This window comes from Scyliorhinus torazame, chromosome 16, assembly GCF_047496885.1.
Source record: "Scyliorhinus torazame isolate Kashiwa2021f chromosome 16, sScyTor2.1, whole genome shotgun sequence".
Classification (NCBI taxonomy): domain Eukaryota; kingdom Metazoa; phylum Chordata; class Chondrichthyes; order Carcharhiniformes; family Scyliorhinidae; genus Scyliorhinus; species Scyliorhinus torazame.
The window spans coordinates 7550925-7572000 of NC_092722.1; the positions used below are offsets into that span (position 1 = coordinate 7550925).

Here is a 21076-nt window from a genome sequence, read left to right on the forward strand (position 1 = left end):
GATTGAGAGCCTAAACAGGTGCAATGTGTGTACATGTTCTTTCTGTCTGCAAAGAACAGGGCCCTGTGTATTAGTACACATAAATGCACCACACTGCAGGCCTAATTGACAATCTTAAATTGGCATAATTCTTGGCACACAAATGGTTATTCAGCATAATGTTGCTCAATCGCGAAACCAAATCTAATATTGGACACTGTGTTTTGCACGCACGGGCTAGTTGGGTACAGTCTGTATCTTACTCATTGAGAACATTGGAAGGGACATGCTATTTGATACGATCTGTCAGTCTTTGGGAGGTATGGCCTGCATACCTATCATCACATCTGCACTAAAATTCATACACCACATTTGTGTGATAGGCAGAACATCTTTTTGGCTTGACAGCAGTATTCTGTTAGTGGCAAATACCACTCGTGTTCCAACTGCTTCACCTGTGGCTCAGATTTCTGAGTTATCTTGCACTTTCAGGGTAATCGAAGTAAGACTGGGCATGTTTCAGGGCCGAAAGTGACAACCATAGGCCAGTTCATTTGTTTGCGCGGTAAACTCAAATCAGGGTAGCCATTTCCACAGGATGCCTTTGATGCCCCCTATTTTGGCATCAAGCTTGCATGGTGAGCAAATGCTTCGAGCTCTATTTACCAGGATGCCGATGAGGCCAATCTTATAGCGCGTGAAATTGTAAGAATCACAATGCATATACTGATCAGTGAAGATAGGCTTGCCATGGACCTTGCAGAGAACCCCCAGCAGACTTCTCAATTAACATGTCAAGGAAAGTGAGTTAATTTGACTGTTGCATTTCCAAGTTGAATATGACCGTCTGACGGAGCCCATTAAGACATGGAAGGAAAGGGCAGCACGGTGGCGCAAGTGGTTAGCACAGTTGCCTCACAGCGCCGAGATCCCAGGTTCGATCCCGGCTCTGGGTCACTGTCCGTGTGGAGTTTACACATTCTCCCCATGTTTGCGTGGGTTTAGCCCCCACAACCCAAAGATGTGCTTCTTAGGAGGATTGGCCAAGGTAAATTGCCCCTTAATTGGAAAAAATAAATTGGATACTCTAAAATTAAAAGAAAAAAGAAAAAGACATGGAAGGAAATTATTACATGCAGCTGCAGATTTAAATACAGCAATGTATCAATCGCATATCAGAATTATGCAAGGAGTAGGAGGTTAGATGTTATTGGATGTTATTGATGTTATTTGTCTGCAAAATTATGAGGGGCATAGACAGTGGATAGTCAGAGGCTTTTTCCCAGGGTAGAGGAGTCAATTACTAGGGGGCATAGGTTTAAGGTGCAAGGGGCAAGGTTTAGAGATGTACGAGGCAAGTTTTTTTACACAGAGGGTAGCGGGTGCCTGGAACTCGCTGCCGGAGGTGGTGATGGAAGCAGGTACGATAGTGACATTTAAGGGGCATCTTGACAAATACATGAATATGATGGGAATAGAGGGATACGGACCCAGGGAGTGTAGAAGATTTTAGTTTAGGCGGGCAGCATGGTCGGCACGGGCTTGGAGGGCCAAAGGGCCTGTTCCTGTGCTGAACCTTTCTTTGTTCTTTGGATGTCATTAGGTGTCAATGTCTTTTTTCAGCAATAAATACAAGATATGAAAATTTAATTGGTCTGTAAGATATTGAGCATGGAAATGTGCTTTCGATTCTAATATGTAAATCCATAACAGGACCACCTTTAAATCCTATATAAGGGCACACTTATCAAATGCATGTTCCACTCATACCACTGGGGGACCATTCAACCATCAAACTATCGGAGAATACTCACTGTATGGGACAGCAGCAAGGTGTGAAGGGTGCACCAAATGCTGCTGGGTGGCAGGCCCAAGTACTTCATCAGTGGCAGTGTTCGACTGTTGTAGAGCTAGCTCAACCTCTTCGTCTGTTAGACCTACAGGAAAGAAAATGTAAAGTCATAACCGTACACAGATAAACTATTATTTTAAGGCAGACAAATAATACTGCGCCCAGAATTGTAAGTGGGAACAAAAAATTATCCTAATTATTTTCAGAAGTCAAACATTTCTCATGACAAGGTGTTCCAATATTATGCCAGTTCAGTGAATGATCGAGAGGTGCAGGATCCTCATGGAAAAAGCAATATCGTAATATTTGATTAAAACAATGTAAAACTGAACATTTTATTATTAATACAGTACTCGGATAAAAAGTAAAAAGTTTTCAATGTTTTGAATATCCAACATTGACTATTCTAAAACCAAAACAAGTTTTATCATCAAATATTCATTTTGATATTTCAGCTAATTTGTCCCAAACCTGCTACCAATCATTTTTAAATTAGTGTAACATTTCATTCTTAGAGATAAATGGACGCTAGCAGCAGGAAATCAAATTGATAGAAGAATGGATCTCTCCCCAACCATTCCGTTTAATACCTCGCCCAAAATACAAAGCTACGACTGGCAGCCACAATGTAGAGCGAGCTGACATTAAGGGCACGAGAGGGAATCTTAATTCCTGAAGATGGGATGTAAAAGTGCTCAAATTTAATACCTAATCTGCCCACTTTCAATGTTAACGGAGACGGGAACCAACCCACTCGCAGGACCCGGACTGGCCGTTTAATTGTATTGAGGTTGTGTGCCTTAAGATTAACCAGCGTTTTAAGTGAACTGCAGCTGGCCTGAGGAAATGCAGCAGGTAAAGGGAGGTGAAGATGCTGGATGTAGATGAAAAGTCCACTTACCTGATTCACCTACCCCCCGTGACTGAACACCCCATTCCAACCATTCTGATCTTCCCCAGACCCTTAAGCTCACCCCCGTCTCCCCGCCCCTGAACAACGATCCCATTGACTTCAGTTGTGCGTGCAGCCAGCTTGTTGCACAGTGTGGCCCCTTCAAGATTGTTCCGTGCACCATAAAAGAAGCGTTGCTTGTGCATGGCCCTTGTTCCACGTCCAGTATTACTATGTGGCTGCAAAGTAGCACAGCTCACACACATCACTGCTCCCGACCCTTCCGACTTTCCCCTCAACACCAATCTCTGTTCCGGTCTCTGATCCCTCTCCTCTCTCCACTCCACTCCCTGACTACATCCTGGTGCCAAAGGCACATTCCCTTGATAGCCAGCCTTTCAAGCTGACTGGCTCTGGCCAGGAAATGGAAACAAAGTAAATGGTACTCGTTGCTGTCCCAACTGCAAAACTGTTCATCCCACACCCGAGACAAGATCAGGATCCAAGCCTCCGAGTTGACAACCCAAAACTCAGGAATTTTAAGAGAGTGTGTAATCTCCATCCGCACAGCATTAATATAAACATCACATATTGTATTTCATATATCTCAACCGGCAATTTGCATGAATAAAGTGCAGATTTAAAATGAATATATTATTAGAATAAATCAGAATGTTCCAACTCCTTTAACACAAATAATAGATACCTTGGGGTGATTATAGGACTGCAATCTCATCAATGACTGCAGAACCCACAACAGCTGTGATAGGAATTTATATTATACATACAGCACACAGCTATACATGAGAAGAAGAACCCATCCTAATTATTTTCAGAAATCAAATATTTCTCAGATACCCGAGATAGTATCACTGCCTTAAAAGCATTCTGGTTTATTTGATGCAATTTGCAGAATGGAGCTGTTTCTTCCCGTCCCTCCCTGGGTTCAAGTTTCTCTGTGTCTGCTACAGTACTGATCGACAACAGTCAGCGTGCCCTGTGAGCCATGATGAACATCCATACTGAAGGAACGACAATTGTGGCATAACCATTATGAATGTAGAGTCTGATAGTTGAACTGATTATTGGGAAGTAACCGTATTCACATTACAATATAACTATGTGCAACAGGATCTGGAAAAATATATTGAATTATAATTTATCCATCCCTTATTTAGAGCAAAGTTATCACTGTTGTACGACAGGACATAAACCCAGGGGAAAGCTGAATGGGAAAATAACAGATCAGAAAGCAGACTAACTGAAAAATCCTATTTTGGTGGATTGAAAACTCCCCCCTCCCCACCCAATGTCGTTTGTCAAAATTAAATGTTCATGCTCCACACATTTTAACAATTGGATAAAAATGTCTCCTTAAAACCTTCACCAACTTAAATACATTTCTAGCACATATTACAAAGAGGAAATATTCTACATTTATTTTAGGAACTCTGTATTTTTATGACAATTCAATGTTGAAATCTCAATTAAGTAAACGGTTTAATGCCTGCAGCAATGATGAAACAACGGATGCTTCATTACAATCTTGCTCATTCTGCGCAGCCGAAGTCGCAGCCCGGGATTTGCAAGGTTTGTACATTAACGATCGACGGTCACCAGCATTATCACTCTGGTCACTTCTGGATTTAGGGCAAGCACAGAGGAACGTGGACATCCTTAAGTTCCGGTCTGCCATTCTCTGTGTTAAGTAATGGGTTAAGAGACATTGCAATTAGTTGTCTCATTTATGTTAAGTATCCATTAATTGACACGGATATGTAAAGGGGCTTCAGGTGCCCCCTGGCAGGTGATGTATAGTGAGAGTTTTGTGCAAAGGCTGTTGGAATGAAATAACGGGTGTTTGTGATGAAGGAACAGAACTTTAGACTCTTCATATCACAGCAACTGAAACGTCTAACAATTGGTAGCAGAGAATGGTTGCTGTGTAAATGTGAAGGGTTGAAAGATACAACTTTTCCAGATCAAACCAAGGAGTGAGTGAGAAAAGAAGAAATAAAAAGGGATATATGGCTGAACCGAGGATAAAGATGGCTGGATATGACTATCCTCCCTTATTTTCTGAAAGGGAATCGTACGACCAATGGAGAAGTGCAGTAGTTATGTGGACTAAGGTAACTGCTTTGGGAAAGAGAAAACAAGGTATGGCATTGGCTCTTTCTTTACCATATGGCAGTAAAATCCGAAACAAAGTGCTTCCTGAGCTGGAATTGGAAGAGTTAGACTCAGAAGAAGGTCTGGAGACTATTACATTACATGGATAAGATTTATAAGAAAGATGACCTGTTAAGTGCGTATGAAGCATGGTCGGATTTTGATAAGTTCCGGAAAATGGAGGATATCTCCATGGAAGACTATATAATGGAATTTGGCAGACTATATAAAAGGCTGCAGAAACACAACCTGGAATTTCCACAGTCTGTGTTGGCCTTTAAATTACTTGACTGTGCTAGAGTGAGCAATATGGATAGGCTCCTGGTTTTGACAGGAGTTCAGTTTACTAGTAAGGATACCTTATTCAAACAGATGACAAAAGCTTTACAAAAGTTTCTGGGGAAACATTCGATTCCGATGGCTCTGATGACCCAAATAAGGCAGAATGTGGAAGATACACTACTAACAGGATGGCGAAATTGTACGGCTACGAACAGGGCTCAACACTATAGAAGGAGACCGAGACAAGGAAATTATGAAGACAGAAACCCAGTTAGAACCTACAATAGGAAGATGAACCCCAGAAATGCACAGGGCATGATAAATTGATGTTTTCGATGTGACTCTCAATACCATTATGCTTTCAACTGTCCAACTCATTATGATAGAGTGTTTGAAGTGACACATGACACGGAAGAGTCAGAAGTGGAAAAAGATAGTGACCAGAAAGAAGGCATTGTCCTATTGACAAGCAGTATTACGTCAGTAATGAGGGTGTTGGTTGCAGAATCCTTCAACTGTGCTGTATTGGACAGTGGCTGCACATCTACTGTGTGTGGAATTGACTGGTTAAAATGTTACCTGGACTCTTTGAATGCTGAAAATCGTAACAAGGTTAAGGAATTTGAAAGTTCCACAAGTGTCAGGTTTGGGGATGATAATACTCTGAAGTCGCTGAAAAGAGTGGTGATCCCTTGCAATATTGCCGGAGTGAATCATTTCATTAGCATGGATGTTGTATCAAGTGAGATACCTTTGCTTCTGAGCAGACCGTCGATGAAGAAAGCACACATGAAACTGGATATAGGCAACAGTTTTTGGAAAGACGGTGGACTTACAATTTACACAGCCGGGACACTATTGTATTCCACTACTGACAAATAATATTTCAAGTAGAGTGATTAAGGATGTGTTACTGGCAGTTGAAAATGGGACTTTAGGTGATAAAAAGCTTGTGGTATTAAAACTGCATAGGCAATTTGCACATCCGTCTCCTTGGAGGCTGAAAAATGTATTAAAGGATGCAGGGGTAAGGGATGACGACTATACTAAACTGATAGAACAGGTTAGTGACCGCTGTGAAGTTTGTAGGAAGTACAGAAGGACACCAGCATGGCCGATAGTAACCCTACCTTTGGCCAGGGATTTTAACGACATTGTGGCCATGGACCTTAAGATCTGGGATAAAGCAAATAATATATTTATTTTGCATTTTGTAGATTTAGCAACCAGATTTAGTCAATCAACGATTGTACGAAGTAAAGAAAAGAGTGTAATTCTGGATCAAATCGTGGAAAAATGGATAGGGACAGGAATGGGTCCACCGGCAAAATTCCTTACGGACAATGGGGGAGAATTTGCTAATGATGAGTTTAGGGATATGTGTGAAAACATGAATATTAGAGTTACGAATACGGCTGCATAAAGCCCATTTAGTAATGGTGTCTGTGAAAGAAATCATGCTGTCATCAACGACATGCTTCGGAAAATTTTGGCAGATCAACCAAATTGCAGGCTAAATTCAGCTTTAGCATGGGCAGTACATGCAAAGAACTCATTGCAGATGGTTGGGGGCTATCAATTAGTGTTTGGTAGAAATCCTAAAATTCCGTCCATTTTGGATGACCAGCCTCCAGCTTGGGAGGGGACTACAATTAGCTCTGGTTTTGCTGAACATTTAAATGCATTACATAGCAATAGAAAAACTTTTTTGGAAGCAGAAGTCTCTGAAAGAATTCGCAGAGCTTTAAGACATAACGTACGGCCATCAGATGCCGTTTTTCAGCAAGGAGGCATGGTATACTATAAGAGAGACAATTCTAATGAATGGAAAGGCCCAGGGAAGATCATAGGCATAGATGGCAAAACAATTATTTTGCAACATGGTAATCAAACTGTTAGGGTACATTCATCAAGGATGATGGGTACAGATTACAAATTTTCAAATTTAGACAGAGCAGACAGACATGACGAGGAACCAGAGTCATCTGGTACGCATGTGTTACAGACCAATTAACTGATATAGACAGGGTTTCTGTGGAGGAACACAACACTTCCGATGAATTTGAACAGGCCATTTTTCCGAAAGGGCAACTGCCAAAAGTTGGTACAAAAGCGACATACTTGCCTGATGGGTCTAGTCAATTGAAGGATGCAACTGTTATTAGTAGAGCAGGGGAGGCCACTGGAAAGTATAAACATTGGTTGAATGTACCGCATTCAGGGGAAGGAGTCAAGACAATGAATTGGGAAAACGAAGTTCAAAAATGGAGGGCACAGAAACGCAGTGCCAGTTCAGATAGTACATCGGATAGTGAACAGGTCCACAGGAAAAGGTCGAGAACTATTGAAAGGACATCCCACAGCTGAAGGGAAAGATCAAGCAGTAGCAGTACAGAACGAGATACCAGGCGGGAGAGGGGACGTAGTTTATCAAGAACTCGGAACATGAGTAAGACTACGAATACTAATAGGAGTAGAAGCCCACATACACGTGAGATTTTGGTGGCTTCAAATAAATTAGATGAAAAAGTTATCAAAGAAGCTAAACAGCAAGAATTGCATAGTTGGAGTGAATTTGGGGTATACACGGAAGTACCGGATAGGGGACAAAGAGCTCTATCCCACAGATGGATTTGCACAGAAAAGGTTCTTCCAGATGGAACTTATAAGGCAAAGGCCAGGCTTGTGGCAAGGGGATTTGAAGAAAACTTAGAAGATCAGGATTTAAGGGTAGATTCACCTACATCAGGAAAGGTTATTTTAAAGATCTTCTTGGCTCTATTAGCCACAAAGGCATGGGAATGCAAATCTATAGATATAAAAGCTGCCTTTTTGCAGGGGCATCAGCTCCAGAGAGACATTTTTCTCCGTCCTCCTAAAGAAGCAGCTAACACAGAAGGGGTACTCTGGAAGTTGAACAAATGTGTATATGGATTAAATGATGCATCTAGAGTCTGGTATTTTTTGGTAAGGTCAGTTTTGTTAAAGTTAGGCTGTTGCCAATTGAAAGCAGATCCTGCAATGTTTTACTGGCACTATAAAGGAAATCTTTCTGGCATTTTTATGATGCATGTCGATGATTTTTTGTGGGGTGGGACTAGTGATTTTGAAGCTATTGTAATCTCTGGTTTGAGGAAAGAATTCAGGGTTGGAAGTCAGGCTTCCGGTGCATTTAAATATATTGGACTGGAAATTGGACAGACTAAGTTAGGGGCAACTTTACGTCAGCAATCTTATTTGGAACGCATCAACCCAATAGCAATTAGTCGTGGCCGAGTTTCACAAAAAGACGCAATGGTTTCAAAGATAGAAAAAGAGCAACTGCAAAGTTTAATTGGGCAACTGAACTGGTTAGGTAGACAGACTAGACCGGACGTGAGTTTTGATGTCTTAGAGTTGAGTACAAAAATGAATGATCCCAAAGTGGAAGACATAATAAGAGCAAATAAAGCGTTGGCCAAACTAAAAATGCAGGAGTGTGTTTTGAAGTTCCTGGTTTTAGGTGACCTTAGGCAATTGAAACTCATAGTTTATAGTGATGCTTCCTACGCAAATTTTTGTGATGGGGTTTCAAGCGCAGGAGGTTTTATAATTTTCCTTTTGGGGAACAATGGTAAATGTTGCCCGCTTGTGTAGGAAACAAAGAAAATAAGGAGAGTGGTAAAAAGCACTTTGGCTGCTGAGACGTTAAGCCTTGTAGGCGGTGGATATGGCCTTTTATATAAGTATGATATTGACAGAAGTTTTGGGATTAGGGGATTTGGGTAATATAACTATTTTTTTTAAAATATTTTATTGAAAATTTTTGGTCAACCAACACAGTACATTGTGCATCCTTTACACAATATTATAACAACACAAATAACAATGACCTATTTTATAAACAGAAAATGAATAAATAATAAATAACAAAAATGAAAACTAACCCTAATTGGCAACTGCCTTATCACAAGTAACACTCTCCAAAAATATAATTTAACAGTCCAATATATAATTATCTGTAGCAACGACCTATACATATTATACAGTATATATTAACAACCCTGAGAGTCCTTCTGGTTCTTCCCCCCCCCTCCCGATCCTGGGCTGCTGCTGCTGCCTTCTTTTTTCCATTCCATCTATCTTTCTGCGAGGTATTCGACGAACGGTTGCCACCGCCTGGTGAACCCTTGAGCCGACCCCCTTAGGACGAACTTAATCCGCTCTAGCTTTATAAACCCTGCCATGTCATTTATCCAGGTCTCCACCCCCGGGGGCTTGGCTTCTTTCCACATTAGCAATATCCTACGCCGGGCTACTAGGGACGCAAAGGCCAAAACATCGGCCTCTCTTGCCTCCTGCACTCCCGGTTCTTATGCAACCCCAAATATAGCCAACCCCCAGCTTGGTTCGACCCGGACCCCTACTACTTTTGAAAGCACCTTTGTCACCCCCATCCAAAACCCCTGTAGTGCCAGGCATGACCAAAACATATGGGTATGATTCGCTGGGCTTCTCGAGCACCTCGCACACCTATCCTCCACCCCAAAAAATTTACTGAGCCGTGCTCCAGTCATATGCGCCCTGTATAATACCTTAAACTGAATCAGGCTTAGCCTGGCACACGAGGACGACGAGTTTACCCTGCTTAGGGCATCTGCCCACAGCCCCTCCTCGATCTCCTCCCCCAGCTCTTCTTCCCATTTCCCTTTTAGTTCATCTACCATAGTCTCCCCTTCGTCCCTCATTTCCCTATATATATCTGACACCTTACCATCCCCCACCCCATGTCTTTGAGATCACTCTGTCCTGCACCTCTTGTGTCGGGAGCTGCGGGAATTCCCTCACCTGTTGCCTCGCAAAAGCCCTCAGTTGCATATACCTGAATGCATTCCCTTGGGGCAACCCATATTTCTCGGTCAGCGCTCCCAGACTCGCGAACTTCCCATCCACAAACAGATCTTTCAGTTGCGTTATTCCTGCTCTTTGCCACATTCCATATCCCCAATCCATTCCCCCCGGGGCAAACCTATGGTTGTTTCTTATCGGGGACCCCCCCAAGGCTCCAGTCTTTCCCCTATGCCGTCTCTACTGTCCCCAAATCTTCAGTGTAGCCACCACCACCGGGCTTGTGGTGTAGTTCCACGGTGAGAACGGCAATGGGGCTGTCACCATAGCCTGTAGGCTAGTCCCCCTACAGGACGCCCTCTCTAATCTCTTCCACGCCGCTCCCTCCTCCTCTCCCATCCACTTACGCACCATTGAAATATTAGCGGCCCAATAATACTCACTTAGGCTCGGTAGTGCCAGCCCCCCCCTTTCCCTGCTACGCTGTAAGAATCCCTTCCTCACTCTCGGGGTCTTCCCGGCCCACACAAAACCCATGATGCTCTTTTCGATCCTTTTAAAAAAAGCCTTCGTGATCACCACCGGGAGGCACTGAAACACAAAGAGGAATCTCGGGAGGACCACCATCTTAACCGCCTGCACCCTCCCTGCCAGTGACAGGGATACCATATCCCATCTCTTGAAATCCTCCTCCATTTGTTCCACCAACCGCGTTAAATTTAACCTATGCAATGTGCCCCAATTCTTGGCTATCTGGATCCCCAGGTAACGAAAGTCCCTTGTTACCTTCCTCAACGGTAGGTCCTCTATTTCTCTACTCTGCTCCCCTGGATGCACCACAAACAACTCACTTTTCCCCATGTTCAATTTATACCCTGAAAAATCTCCAAACTCCCCAAGTATCCGCATTATTTCTGGCATTCCCTCCGCCGGGTCTTCCACATATAGTAACAAATCGTCCGCATACAAAGATACCCGGTGTCCTTCTCCTCCTCTAAGTACTCCCCTCCACTTCTTGGAACCCCTCAACGCTATCGCCAGGGGCTCAATCGCCAGTGCAAACAATAATGGGGACAGAGGGCATCCCTGCCTTGTCCCTCTATGGAGCCGAAAATATGCAGATCCCCGTCCATTCGTGACCACGCTCGCCATCAGGGCCCAATACAACAGCTGCACCAATCTAACATACCCCTCTCCAAAACCAAATCTCCTCAACACCTCCCACAAATAATCCCACTCCACTCTATCAAATGCTTTCTCGGCATCCATCGCCACTACTATCTCCGTTTCCCCCTCTGGTGGGGGCATCATCATTACCCCTAACAGCCTCCGTATATTCGTGTTCAGCTGTCTCCCCTTCACAAACCCAGTTTGGTCCTCGTGGACCACCCCCGGGACACATTCGTCTATTCTCATTGCCATTACCTTGGCCAGGATCTTGGCATCTACATTTAGGAGGGAAATAGGTCTATAGGACCCGCACTGTAGCAGATCCTTTTCCTTCTTTAAGAGAAGCAATATCGTTGCTTCAGACATAGTCGGGGGCAGTTGTCCCCTTTCCTTTGCCTCATTAAAGGTCCTCGTCAATACCGGGGCGAGCAAGTCCATATATTTTCTATAGAATTCGACTGGGAATCCATCCGGTCCCGGGGCCTTTCCCGCCTGCATGCTCCTAATTCCTTTCACCACTTCTTCTACCTCGATCTGTGCTCCCAGTCCCACCCTTTCCTGCTCTTCCACCTTGGGAAATTCCAGCCGATCCAAAAAGCCCATCATTCTCTCCCTCCCATCCGGGGGTTGAGCTTCATATAATTTTTTATAAAATGTCTTGAACACTCCATTCACTCTCTCCGCTCCCCGCTCCATCTCTCCTTCCTCATCCCTCACTCCCCCTATTTCCCGCGCTGCTCCCCTTTTCCTCAATTGGTGTGCCAGCAACCTGCTCGCCTTCTCTCCATATTCGTACTGTACACCCTGTGCCTTCCTCCATTGTGCCTCTGCAGTGCCCGTAGTCAGCAAGTCAAATTCTACATGTAGCCTTTGCCTTTCCCTGTACAGTCCCTCCTCCGGTGCTTCCGCATATTGTCTGTCCACCCTCAAAAGTTCTTGCAGCAACCGCTCCCGTTCCTTACTCTCCTGCTTCCCTTTATGTACCGTTATTGATATCAGCTCCCCTCAAACCACCGCCTTCAGCGCCTCCCAGACCACTCCCACCTGGACCTCCCCATTATCATTGATTTCCAAGTACTTTTCAATGCACCCCCTCACCCTTAGACACACCCCCTCATCTGCCATTAGTCCCATGTCCATTCTCCAGGGTGGGCGCCCTCCTGTTTCCTCCCCTATCTCCAAGTCTACCCAGTGTGGAGCGTGATCCGAAATGGCTATAGCCGTATACTCCGTTCCCCTCACCTTCGGGATCAACGCCCTTCCCAGCACAAAAAAGTCTATTCGCGAGTAGACTTTATGGACATAGGAGAAAAACGAGAACTCCTTACTCCTAGGTCTGCTAAATCTCCACGGGTCTACTCCTCCCATCTGCTCCATAAAATCTTTAAGAACCTTGGCTGCGGCCGGCCTCCTTCCAGTCCTGGACTTCGACCTATCCAGCCCTGGTTCCAACACCGTATTAAAATCTCCCCCCATTATCAGCTTTCCCATCTCTAGGTCCGGAATGCGTCCTAGCATCCGCCTCATAAAATTGGCATCATCCCAGTTCGGGGCATATACGTTTACCAAAACCACCGTCTCCCCCTGTAGTTTGCCACTCACCATCACGTATCTGCCCCCGTTATCCGCCACTATAGTCTTTGCCTCGAACATTACCCGCTTCCCCACTAATATAGCCACCCCCCTGTTTTTCGCATCTAGCCCCGAATGGAACACCTGCCCCACCCATCCTTTGCGTAGCCTAACCTGGTCTATCAGTTTCAGGTGCGTTTCCTGTAACATAACCACATCTGCCTTAAGTTTCTTAAGGTGTGCGAGTACCCGTGCCCTCTTTATCGGCCCGTTCAGCCCTCTCACGTTCCACGTGATCAGCCGGGTTGGGGGGCTTCCTACCCCCCCCCCCCTTGTCGATTAGCCATCCCCTTTTTCCAGCTCCTCACCCGGTTCCCACGCAGCTGTATCTCCCCCAGGCGGTGCCCCCCCCGCCCATCCCCTCCCATACCAGCTCCCCCTCTCCCCAGCAGCAGCAACCCAGTAATTTCCCCCTCCCACCCCCCCCCCGCTAGATCCCCCGCTAGCGTAATTACTCCCCCCATGTTGCTCCCAGAAGTCAGCAAACTCTGGCCGACCTCGGCTTCCCCCCGTGACCTCGGCTCGCACCGTGCGACGCCCCCTCCTTCCTGCTTCTCTATTCCCGCCATGATTATCATAGCGCGGGAACCAAGCCCGCGCTTCTCCCTTGGCCCCGCCCCCAATGGCCAACGCCCCATCTCCTCCACCTCCCCTCCTCCCCCCATCACCACCTGTGGAAGAGAGAAAAGTTACCACATCGCAGGATTAGTACATAAAACTCCTCTTTCCCCCCTTTTTTAACCCCCCTCTTCGCCCCCCACATTCGCCCCACCACTTTGTTCAAACGTTCTTTTTAATAACTCGCTCATTCCAGTTTTTCTTCCACAATAAAAGTCCACGCTTCATCCGCCGTCTCAAAGTAGTGGTGCCTTCCTCGATATGTGACCCACAGTCTTGCCGGTTGCAGCATTCCAAATTTTATCTTCTTTTTATGAAGCACCGCCTTGGCCCGATTAAAGCTCGCCCTCCTTCTCGCCACCTCCGCACTCCGGTCTTGATAAACGCGGATCACCGCGTTCTCCCATTTACTGCTCCGAGTTTTCTTTGCCCATCTAAGGACCACTTCTTTATCCTTAAAACGGAGGAATCTCACCACTATGGCTCTGGGAATTTCTCCTGCTCTCGGTCCTCGCGCCATCACTCGGTGTGCTCCCTCCACCTCCAACGGACCCGCCGGGGCCTCCGCTCCCATTAACGAGTGCAGCATCGTGCTCACATATGCCCCGACGTCCGCTCCCTCCGCACCTTCAGGAAGACCAAGAATCCTCAGGTTGTTCCTCCTTGCATTGTTCTCCAGTGCCTCCAACCTTTCCACACATCGTTTCTGATGTGCCTCATGCATCTCCGTCTTCACCACCAGGCCCTGTATGTAGTCCTCATTCTCGGCTGCCTTTGCGGGTAATATAACTATTGACTGTCACATTGACAATAAATCCCTGTGGGAAAATGTGCACTCTACAAAAAGTGTCAATGAAAAGAGGTTACGGATAGACAATGCAAGTTTGAAGCAGATGTTGGACAGAGGGGAAATAACAAAAATTAAATGGGTCGACAGGAGCTATCAACTGTCAGACTGTTTTACTAAAAGAGGGGCGAGTTCACAGAAACTTTTGGATATTGTTAATGAAGGGCGCTTGTTTCTGTGACTTTTTTTTTCTTTCTCGTCCAAACAAAAAAAAACGGGGGGAAACCATGTGTGCGTTGAGTTTCTTGAAATTTTGTTTTCACCTAATTTTTTTTTCTCCAAGGAAGGGGAGACTGTTAAGTAATGGGTTGAGAGACATTGCAATTAGTTGTCTCATTTATGTTAAGTATCCATTAATTGACACTGATATGTAAAGGGGCTTCAGGTGGCCTCTGACAGGTGATGTATAGTTAGAGTTTTGTGCAAAGGCTGTTGGAATAAAATAAATGGGTGTTTGTGAAAAAGGAACAGAACTTTAAACTCTTCATATCACAGCAACTAAAACGTCGAACACTCTGCTCCGCTGCAGGCTACCCAACAGTTGTGATCAGCAGCAGGAGCCATCGCTTTGTCACTGACCACAAAAGCCAGTGTGCGTCTCTTTTGTACTTTCAAAGATCAGGCTCAGCAAAGCGACTGAGGTCTAATTTAATTGAAGCTTTTCAAGCTGTGCAAACCACTTCAAGCTTTCTCACAATATCATGGGGATCCTTACTTGTATCTGGGGATGAGGTAGATATTCGGAAGGAAGATGTGTTAGAAATTTTGAGAAGCCTGAGGATAGATAAGTCCCCTGGGTCTGATGGGATATATCCTAGGATTCTTTGGGAGGCGAGGGATGAGATTGCAGAGCCTTTGGCTTTGATCTTTATGTCCTCACTGTCTACAGGAATAGTGCCAGAAGAGTGGAGAGAGGCAAATGTTGTCCCTTTGTTCAAAGGGAATAGGTGTAACCCTGGGAATGATAGGCCGGTTAGTCTCACTTCGGTCTTAGGTAAATTATTGGAAAGGGTCCTGAGGGATAGGATTCATGATCATTTGGAAAGATACAGCTTAATCCAGGATAGTCAGCACAGATTTGTGAGGGGTAAGTCTTGCCTCACAAATTTGATTGTATTCTTTGAGGAGGTAACTAAGTACATAGATGAAGGTAGAGCAGTTGATGTCATATGCATGGATTTTAGTAAGGCGTTTGATAAGGTGCCCCATGGTCGGCTCATGCACAAAGTAAGGAGGCATGGCATAGAGGGAAATTTGGCCGATTGGATCAGTAGCTGGCTATCACATAGAAGACAGAGGGTGGTGGTAGATGGTAAATTTCCATCCTGGAGTCCAGTCACCAGCGGTGTACCACAGGGATCAGTGCTGGGTCCTCTGCTATTTGTGATTTTTATCAATGACTTGGATGGTGGAGTTGAAGGTTGGGTTAGTAAATTTGCTGATGACACCAAGATTGGTGGAATAGTGGATAATGTGGAGGGCTGTTGTCGGCTGCAAAGAGACATTGATAGGATGCAGAGCCGGGCTGAAAAGTGGCAGATGGAGTTTAACCCTGATAAGTGTGAGGTGATTCATTTTGGTCGGACAAATTTGAATGCGGATTACAGGGTTAACGGCAGGGTTCTGAAGAATGTGGAGGAGCAGAGAGATCTCGGAGTTCATGTCAATAGATCTCTGAAAGTTGCCACCCAAGTGGATAGAGCCGTGAAGAAAGCCTATAGTGTGTTAGCATCTATTAACAGGAGGATTGAGTTTAAGAGCCGTGAGGTTATGCTGCAACTGTACAAGACCTTGGTTAGACCACATTTGGAGTATTGTGTGCAGTTCTGGTCACCTCATTATAGGAAGGATGTGGAAGCATTGGAAAGGGTGCAAAGGAGATTTACCAGTTCTTTACTCAGAGAGTGGTTGGGGCGTGGAAAGCACTCCCAGCTATGGTAGTGGAGTCAGACACTTTAGGAACTTTCAAGCGGTTATTGGATAGGCATATGGAGTGCACTAGAATGATTGGGAGTAGGTTGATTTGATCTTAGTTTCAGACTAGTTCGGCACAACATCGTGGGCCGAAGGGCCTGTACTGTGCTGTACAGTTCTATGTTCTATGTGATACAGGTGGAGAGAGGAGAGTTCCAAATCCGAGATCAACCAGTATATTAAAATGATTTTCCTTTCTCCCTTCCTCCAAAGGAATTAAGTCTGCTTAGACTTGCTTCAGTTATTCATGCAAGTAAACATTTACTTGTCCAGCATTAGACAATTTAGCGTTCAACCCATTGGAAATTAAAGAGAGGGATAACAACAGATCGAAATATTCTTCTTCAGTCCGACAGATTAACGGGAATCAAATGTGGCACTGCTGGAATGGTGGAGACACATTGTTAAAATAAAACAAAAACCCTGTTTGATTGCAAAGCAAAGACCTATAAAATCCACACAGGCATTTTTGGAATTCTGAAAGGTCAGAAGCAAAGGGGTGTGTTTTGCTCTGTTACTGACTGTAGGTCAGAAAGGCAGGCCAGGCCCTTTCAAGAATTTCTTCACCACCTCCGTGAAATCAAACTGACAGATCATCCATTTCTCATCAGTCGGTGAGACCAGGGTTTGGAGCAGTGTTTTTCAAACTTTTTTTCCGGGGACCCATTTTTGACAACTGGCCAACCTTTGGGACCCACCAACCACAACCCACCTGTTTTGGGCTTGCCCCAAGCTTGCTGGGTTCTGGTCAGCCTTCTCCGAGGCAATGTCCCAAGATTGTGGGGGTGAGGGTGAAGCCATGCCCAATAGTGGCAATCTTCGGGGTATCGGAGCAGCCAGAGTTACACATGGGGAAGGGGGCCAACGCCCTCGCTTTCGCTTCCCTAATCGTACGCCGGACAATCCTGCTCCAAACCAGAACAGAGAACTGCCCGACTCAGACACTTCAATAATGACATTACTGCCCTGCAAGGGACCCGAAGAGCAGGTGAAGGAAGGATAGTTGAGTGAAGACAATGATGCTTACACCTTCTTCTGGAGAGGATAGCCTGAGGATCAGCCCAGGAAACATGGAATTGGATTCGCCAAAAACAAACTTGTCAACCGACATTTGGAACTCCCCGTCGGTATCCACAAATGCCTCATGACTCTCAAGTCTACAACTTGCGAAGGACCAGCAGGCAATGGTCATGAGTGCCTACGCCCCAACCCTCAATGCCAGTGAGTGAGGCGTCCAAAGAAGGCTTCTACTCCACCCTGGACACCATACTCTTCAACATTCCGAAGGAAGATAAGATCATCCATCCGAGGGGACTGCAATGTCGGAGTTGGAAAGGACTTCCAACTCTGGAAAGGGAGGAATTGGGAATTCCAACTCCAACTGGGTCCTCCTGTTCGCCAAATGCACAAAACATCAGCTTGTCATCACTAACACACTGTACTGTCAAAAAGGCAAATTCGAGGCTTCCTGGAGTCATTCACGATCAAAGTGCTCGCCCATGGTTGACATGTCATTGTCTGACCCAGAGACCAATAGGATGCCCTCATCAGCAATGCCAGTGCAGATGACTGTTGGACAGCCCACTAGCTCATCCACTCTTCTACGTCCATCAACCTCCACCAGAAGCAGCAGAAGATGAAGAAACAGCTCGGTAAAAAGATCAATGCTGAGCAGCTTCAAGAGCCTTGCGTGCTAGTGAACGTCCTACAACGCCTTCTCCAAAATCTCCAAAGCGTTCATTCTAATGGAGTGGCGGAAAACTGGAAAGAGCTGAAGGCAGTCATCATCTCAAGCTGGCTGCAAGACCAGGAACCACCAAGACTGATTCAACGAGAATGACCACACCATCCAAGATCTCATCGACAAGAGGAGGAAAGCTCTCCGCGGCTGGCAAAACAACATCACCAGCACAGCAAAGAGGAGTTCCTCAAACAGCAAAGGCGGGGGTACAAAGGAGAACGAGAGAAATCAAGAACCAAAGCTAAGGAGCTGCTATTCCTCGCTGGCAAGAACACCCAGGCTTCTTCAATGCCATCAAGGCAATATATGGACCCAACACCTTGGGCCTCAAACTGGTGTGGAGTAAGGGCAGAATCCTCCAGAGAGACAAAGAAAACAACAGCCTTCGCTGGACAAAACACTTCATAGATGAGGACGTGCTATAGGAAATCCTCTAATCTCTCCACAGATGATGTTGGATTCCATCAAAGGTGGATAAAGTCGAAGCAGCCATTAAACACGGAAAAGGTGCAGGAGTGGGCTGTATTCCAGTGGAGATTTTCAAACTTGGAGAAGAGATCAACTGTCATCTTCATCAGCTGTTCCTGAAAAACTGGGACAGAGAAGAAAACCTTGCCGACTTCAGGTATACAGTCATTGCCACCATCCTCAAGAGAGGAGACAAAGTGGACTGTGGGAGCTACCGAGGAATCTCCCTATTCCCAGTCACCAGGAAGATCTGCCCGAATCCTTGCCTTCCCCTAGTCTCGGAGGAAATATGTCTGGAAACAGTGTGGTTTCCGACCAAACCCTGGAACAACGGACTTGATTTTCAACGGTTCACAACTTCAAGAGAAATGCCTGGAGCAACATCAACCACTCCACATGGCTCTCATCGATCTGACCAAGGCCTTTGACTCAGTCAATCAGGAAGTGCTCTGGGAGACCCTGTCAGAGGCCAGCTGTCCAGAGAAATTCATCACCATCCTCCGACTCCTCCACTACAAGCTGTCAGCAACAGTTCTCTCCAATGGAAAGACAGGACTGGAATCAAACATATCCTATCAAACTATCATGCTTCGCCTTGTCATGAACAAGCTTCTCAGTGGAGTTGTCAGGATGGATGGAAAACCTTTGAACCTCAATTGATTGAAATTCAAGAAAAGATCACCGGCATCGCTCGTGGAACTGCATTATGTGAATGACAACCCCATACCTGCTCTCTCAGAAGACACTCTCCAAGCCCTGCTTGGCACCTTTGTGGAAGTATACAAAGAATTGCTCTCAGCTTCTTAAGGAGATGCCAGTGCTTTACCAACACGTCCCAAGACAAGATCTCCCTCCATCAAGATCAATGGAGAACCTGTACCAAACGGGAAACATTTCCCCTACCTTAACTAAGGCTGACATCGATGCGGAGATCCAACATCGTATCAGATCTGCGAGTGCCGCATTTGGACATCTTGGGTGAGAGTATTCGATGACAGAGACATCCGTGCTAATACCAAGATCCTCATGTAAAAGGCAGTCGTTCTGCTAACTCTTCTATACGGCTCAATAACTTGGGACTACGTACAGGCACCACCACAAAGCCCTGGAGTGGTATCATCAATGCTGTCTGAGATAGATTCTCTGCATCAGCGGAGGACAGGCGTACTAACATCAACATCCTTGAAAGAGCCAAAAGCACCAGCATCGAGGCCATGATCATCCAAAACCAACTCTGCTGGGCCGGCCATGTGCTTAGGATGTCAAGAGTCCTGACTGCCAAAGCAAATCTTCTTCGCTCAGCTCAAGGCGGCTCCCGAACAAGAGGAGGGTAAAGGAAGCATTTCAAAAAGATTTACTTTAAGAAATCCAACAATGGCATAGTGTAGGTTAGATGGCTTTTGTTTCGGTGTAACATTGGGGGCCTAAGGGCCTGTACTGCGCTGTATTGTTAAAAAAAAATAGATGTCAACGCCTCCTCAGAAGACATGTACTTGAAGGAACCTCCTGTTTGAAGGGACACAATTTTTGAGATTACCCGGTGACAAGTTGAGGTCAGGAAAAGGAGTCCTGAGAAAGGAGTACCAGTGAACAAGTCCAAGGACCAATTCCACCTCCCGAAAACTCTTGCCAATTGTTCCATCAGAGATACAGCTCCAGGATGAAGATAATGAGCCATGCAAGGACCCACAAAACCCATGACCAGCAATGGACCAGAAACGGCGTTTCATCGTTAGACAATAAAATGCGTTAGCAAGTGATCGCCAGCAGGCTACCCAAGCTCCAGCCGTTGCGCTAATAATCCTCTAATCATAGAATCCCTACAGTGCAGGAAACGGCCAATTGGCCCATCGAGTCGACACCGATCCTCCAAAATAGCACTTTACCTAGACCCACTCCCCCACCAGATCTCCGTCATCCAACCGACACATCTTTGGACATTTAAGGGGCAATTTATCATGGCCAATCCACACAACCTGCACATCTTTGGACTGTGGGTGGAAAGCCACACAGACATGGGGAGAATGTGCAGACTCCACACAGTCACGCAAGGCCAAAATCGAACCTGGGTCCCTGACGCTGTGAGGCAGCAGTGCTAACCACTGTGCCACCGGGCCGCCCATAATGGTGCTAGGTTCTCAAAATGGACCTGCCTGACGTTCACTCAAGAAAATTCTATCCCTATAATTACCTTAAATTAGCTCTTAAATTAGCTCTTGTTCATTACCCCTGTCGACCAATGGAGATATCAGGAAGTCAAAAACCTAGAAGAAAATGAAAATGTTCTTCAAAATAAAAACCCAATTTTCACTGTATTTATCGGGGCTTGATAGAGTATTCATGGTAGCAGGTCACAGGACCTTGAAATAAGTGAGGTAGTCTAGTATTTAGTATATCCATTAAGCACTTACATTAAGGTAGAAATAATGGGCATGAACTTCATCACTCTTGAGCTAATAGGGTCTTTGCTCTTTGCTGGTCTTTGTGGTATAAACTCTGTATCCCATTGCTACCTATCATGTATCGCCTATTTATTCTGAAAATATTTATAATGCACTATAAACACTTAACTCTCACAAATTCACTCAATAGCATCCATTAAAACTTCAACCTGAAGCACTA

The 21076-nt window shown here is 45.3% G+C and overlaps 1 protein-coding gene across 1 annotated transcript in view; it reads right to left on the reverse strand.

Moving 5' to 3' along the window:
- Positions 1-21076, reverse strand: part of pex14 (peroxisomal biogenesis factor 14) — a 370669-nt gene that overhangs the window by 170142 nt on the left and 179451 nt on the right. Inside the window, exon 5 of the mRNA XM_072477722.1 lies at positions 1794-1916. Within this exon, the coding sequence (XP_072333823.1) occupies positions 1794-1916 (123 nt within the window). The remainder of the gene's footprint in view (positions 1-1793; positions 1917-21076) is intronic.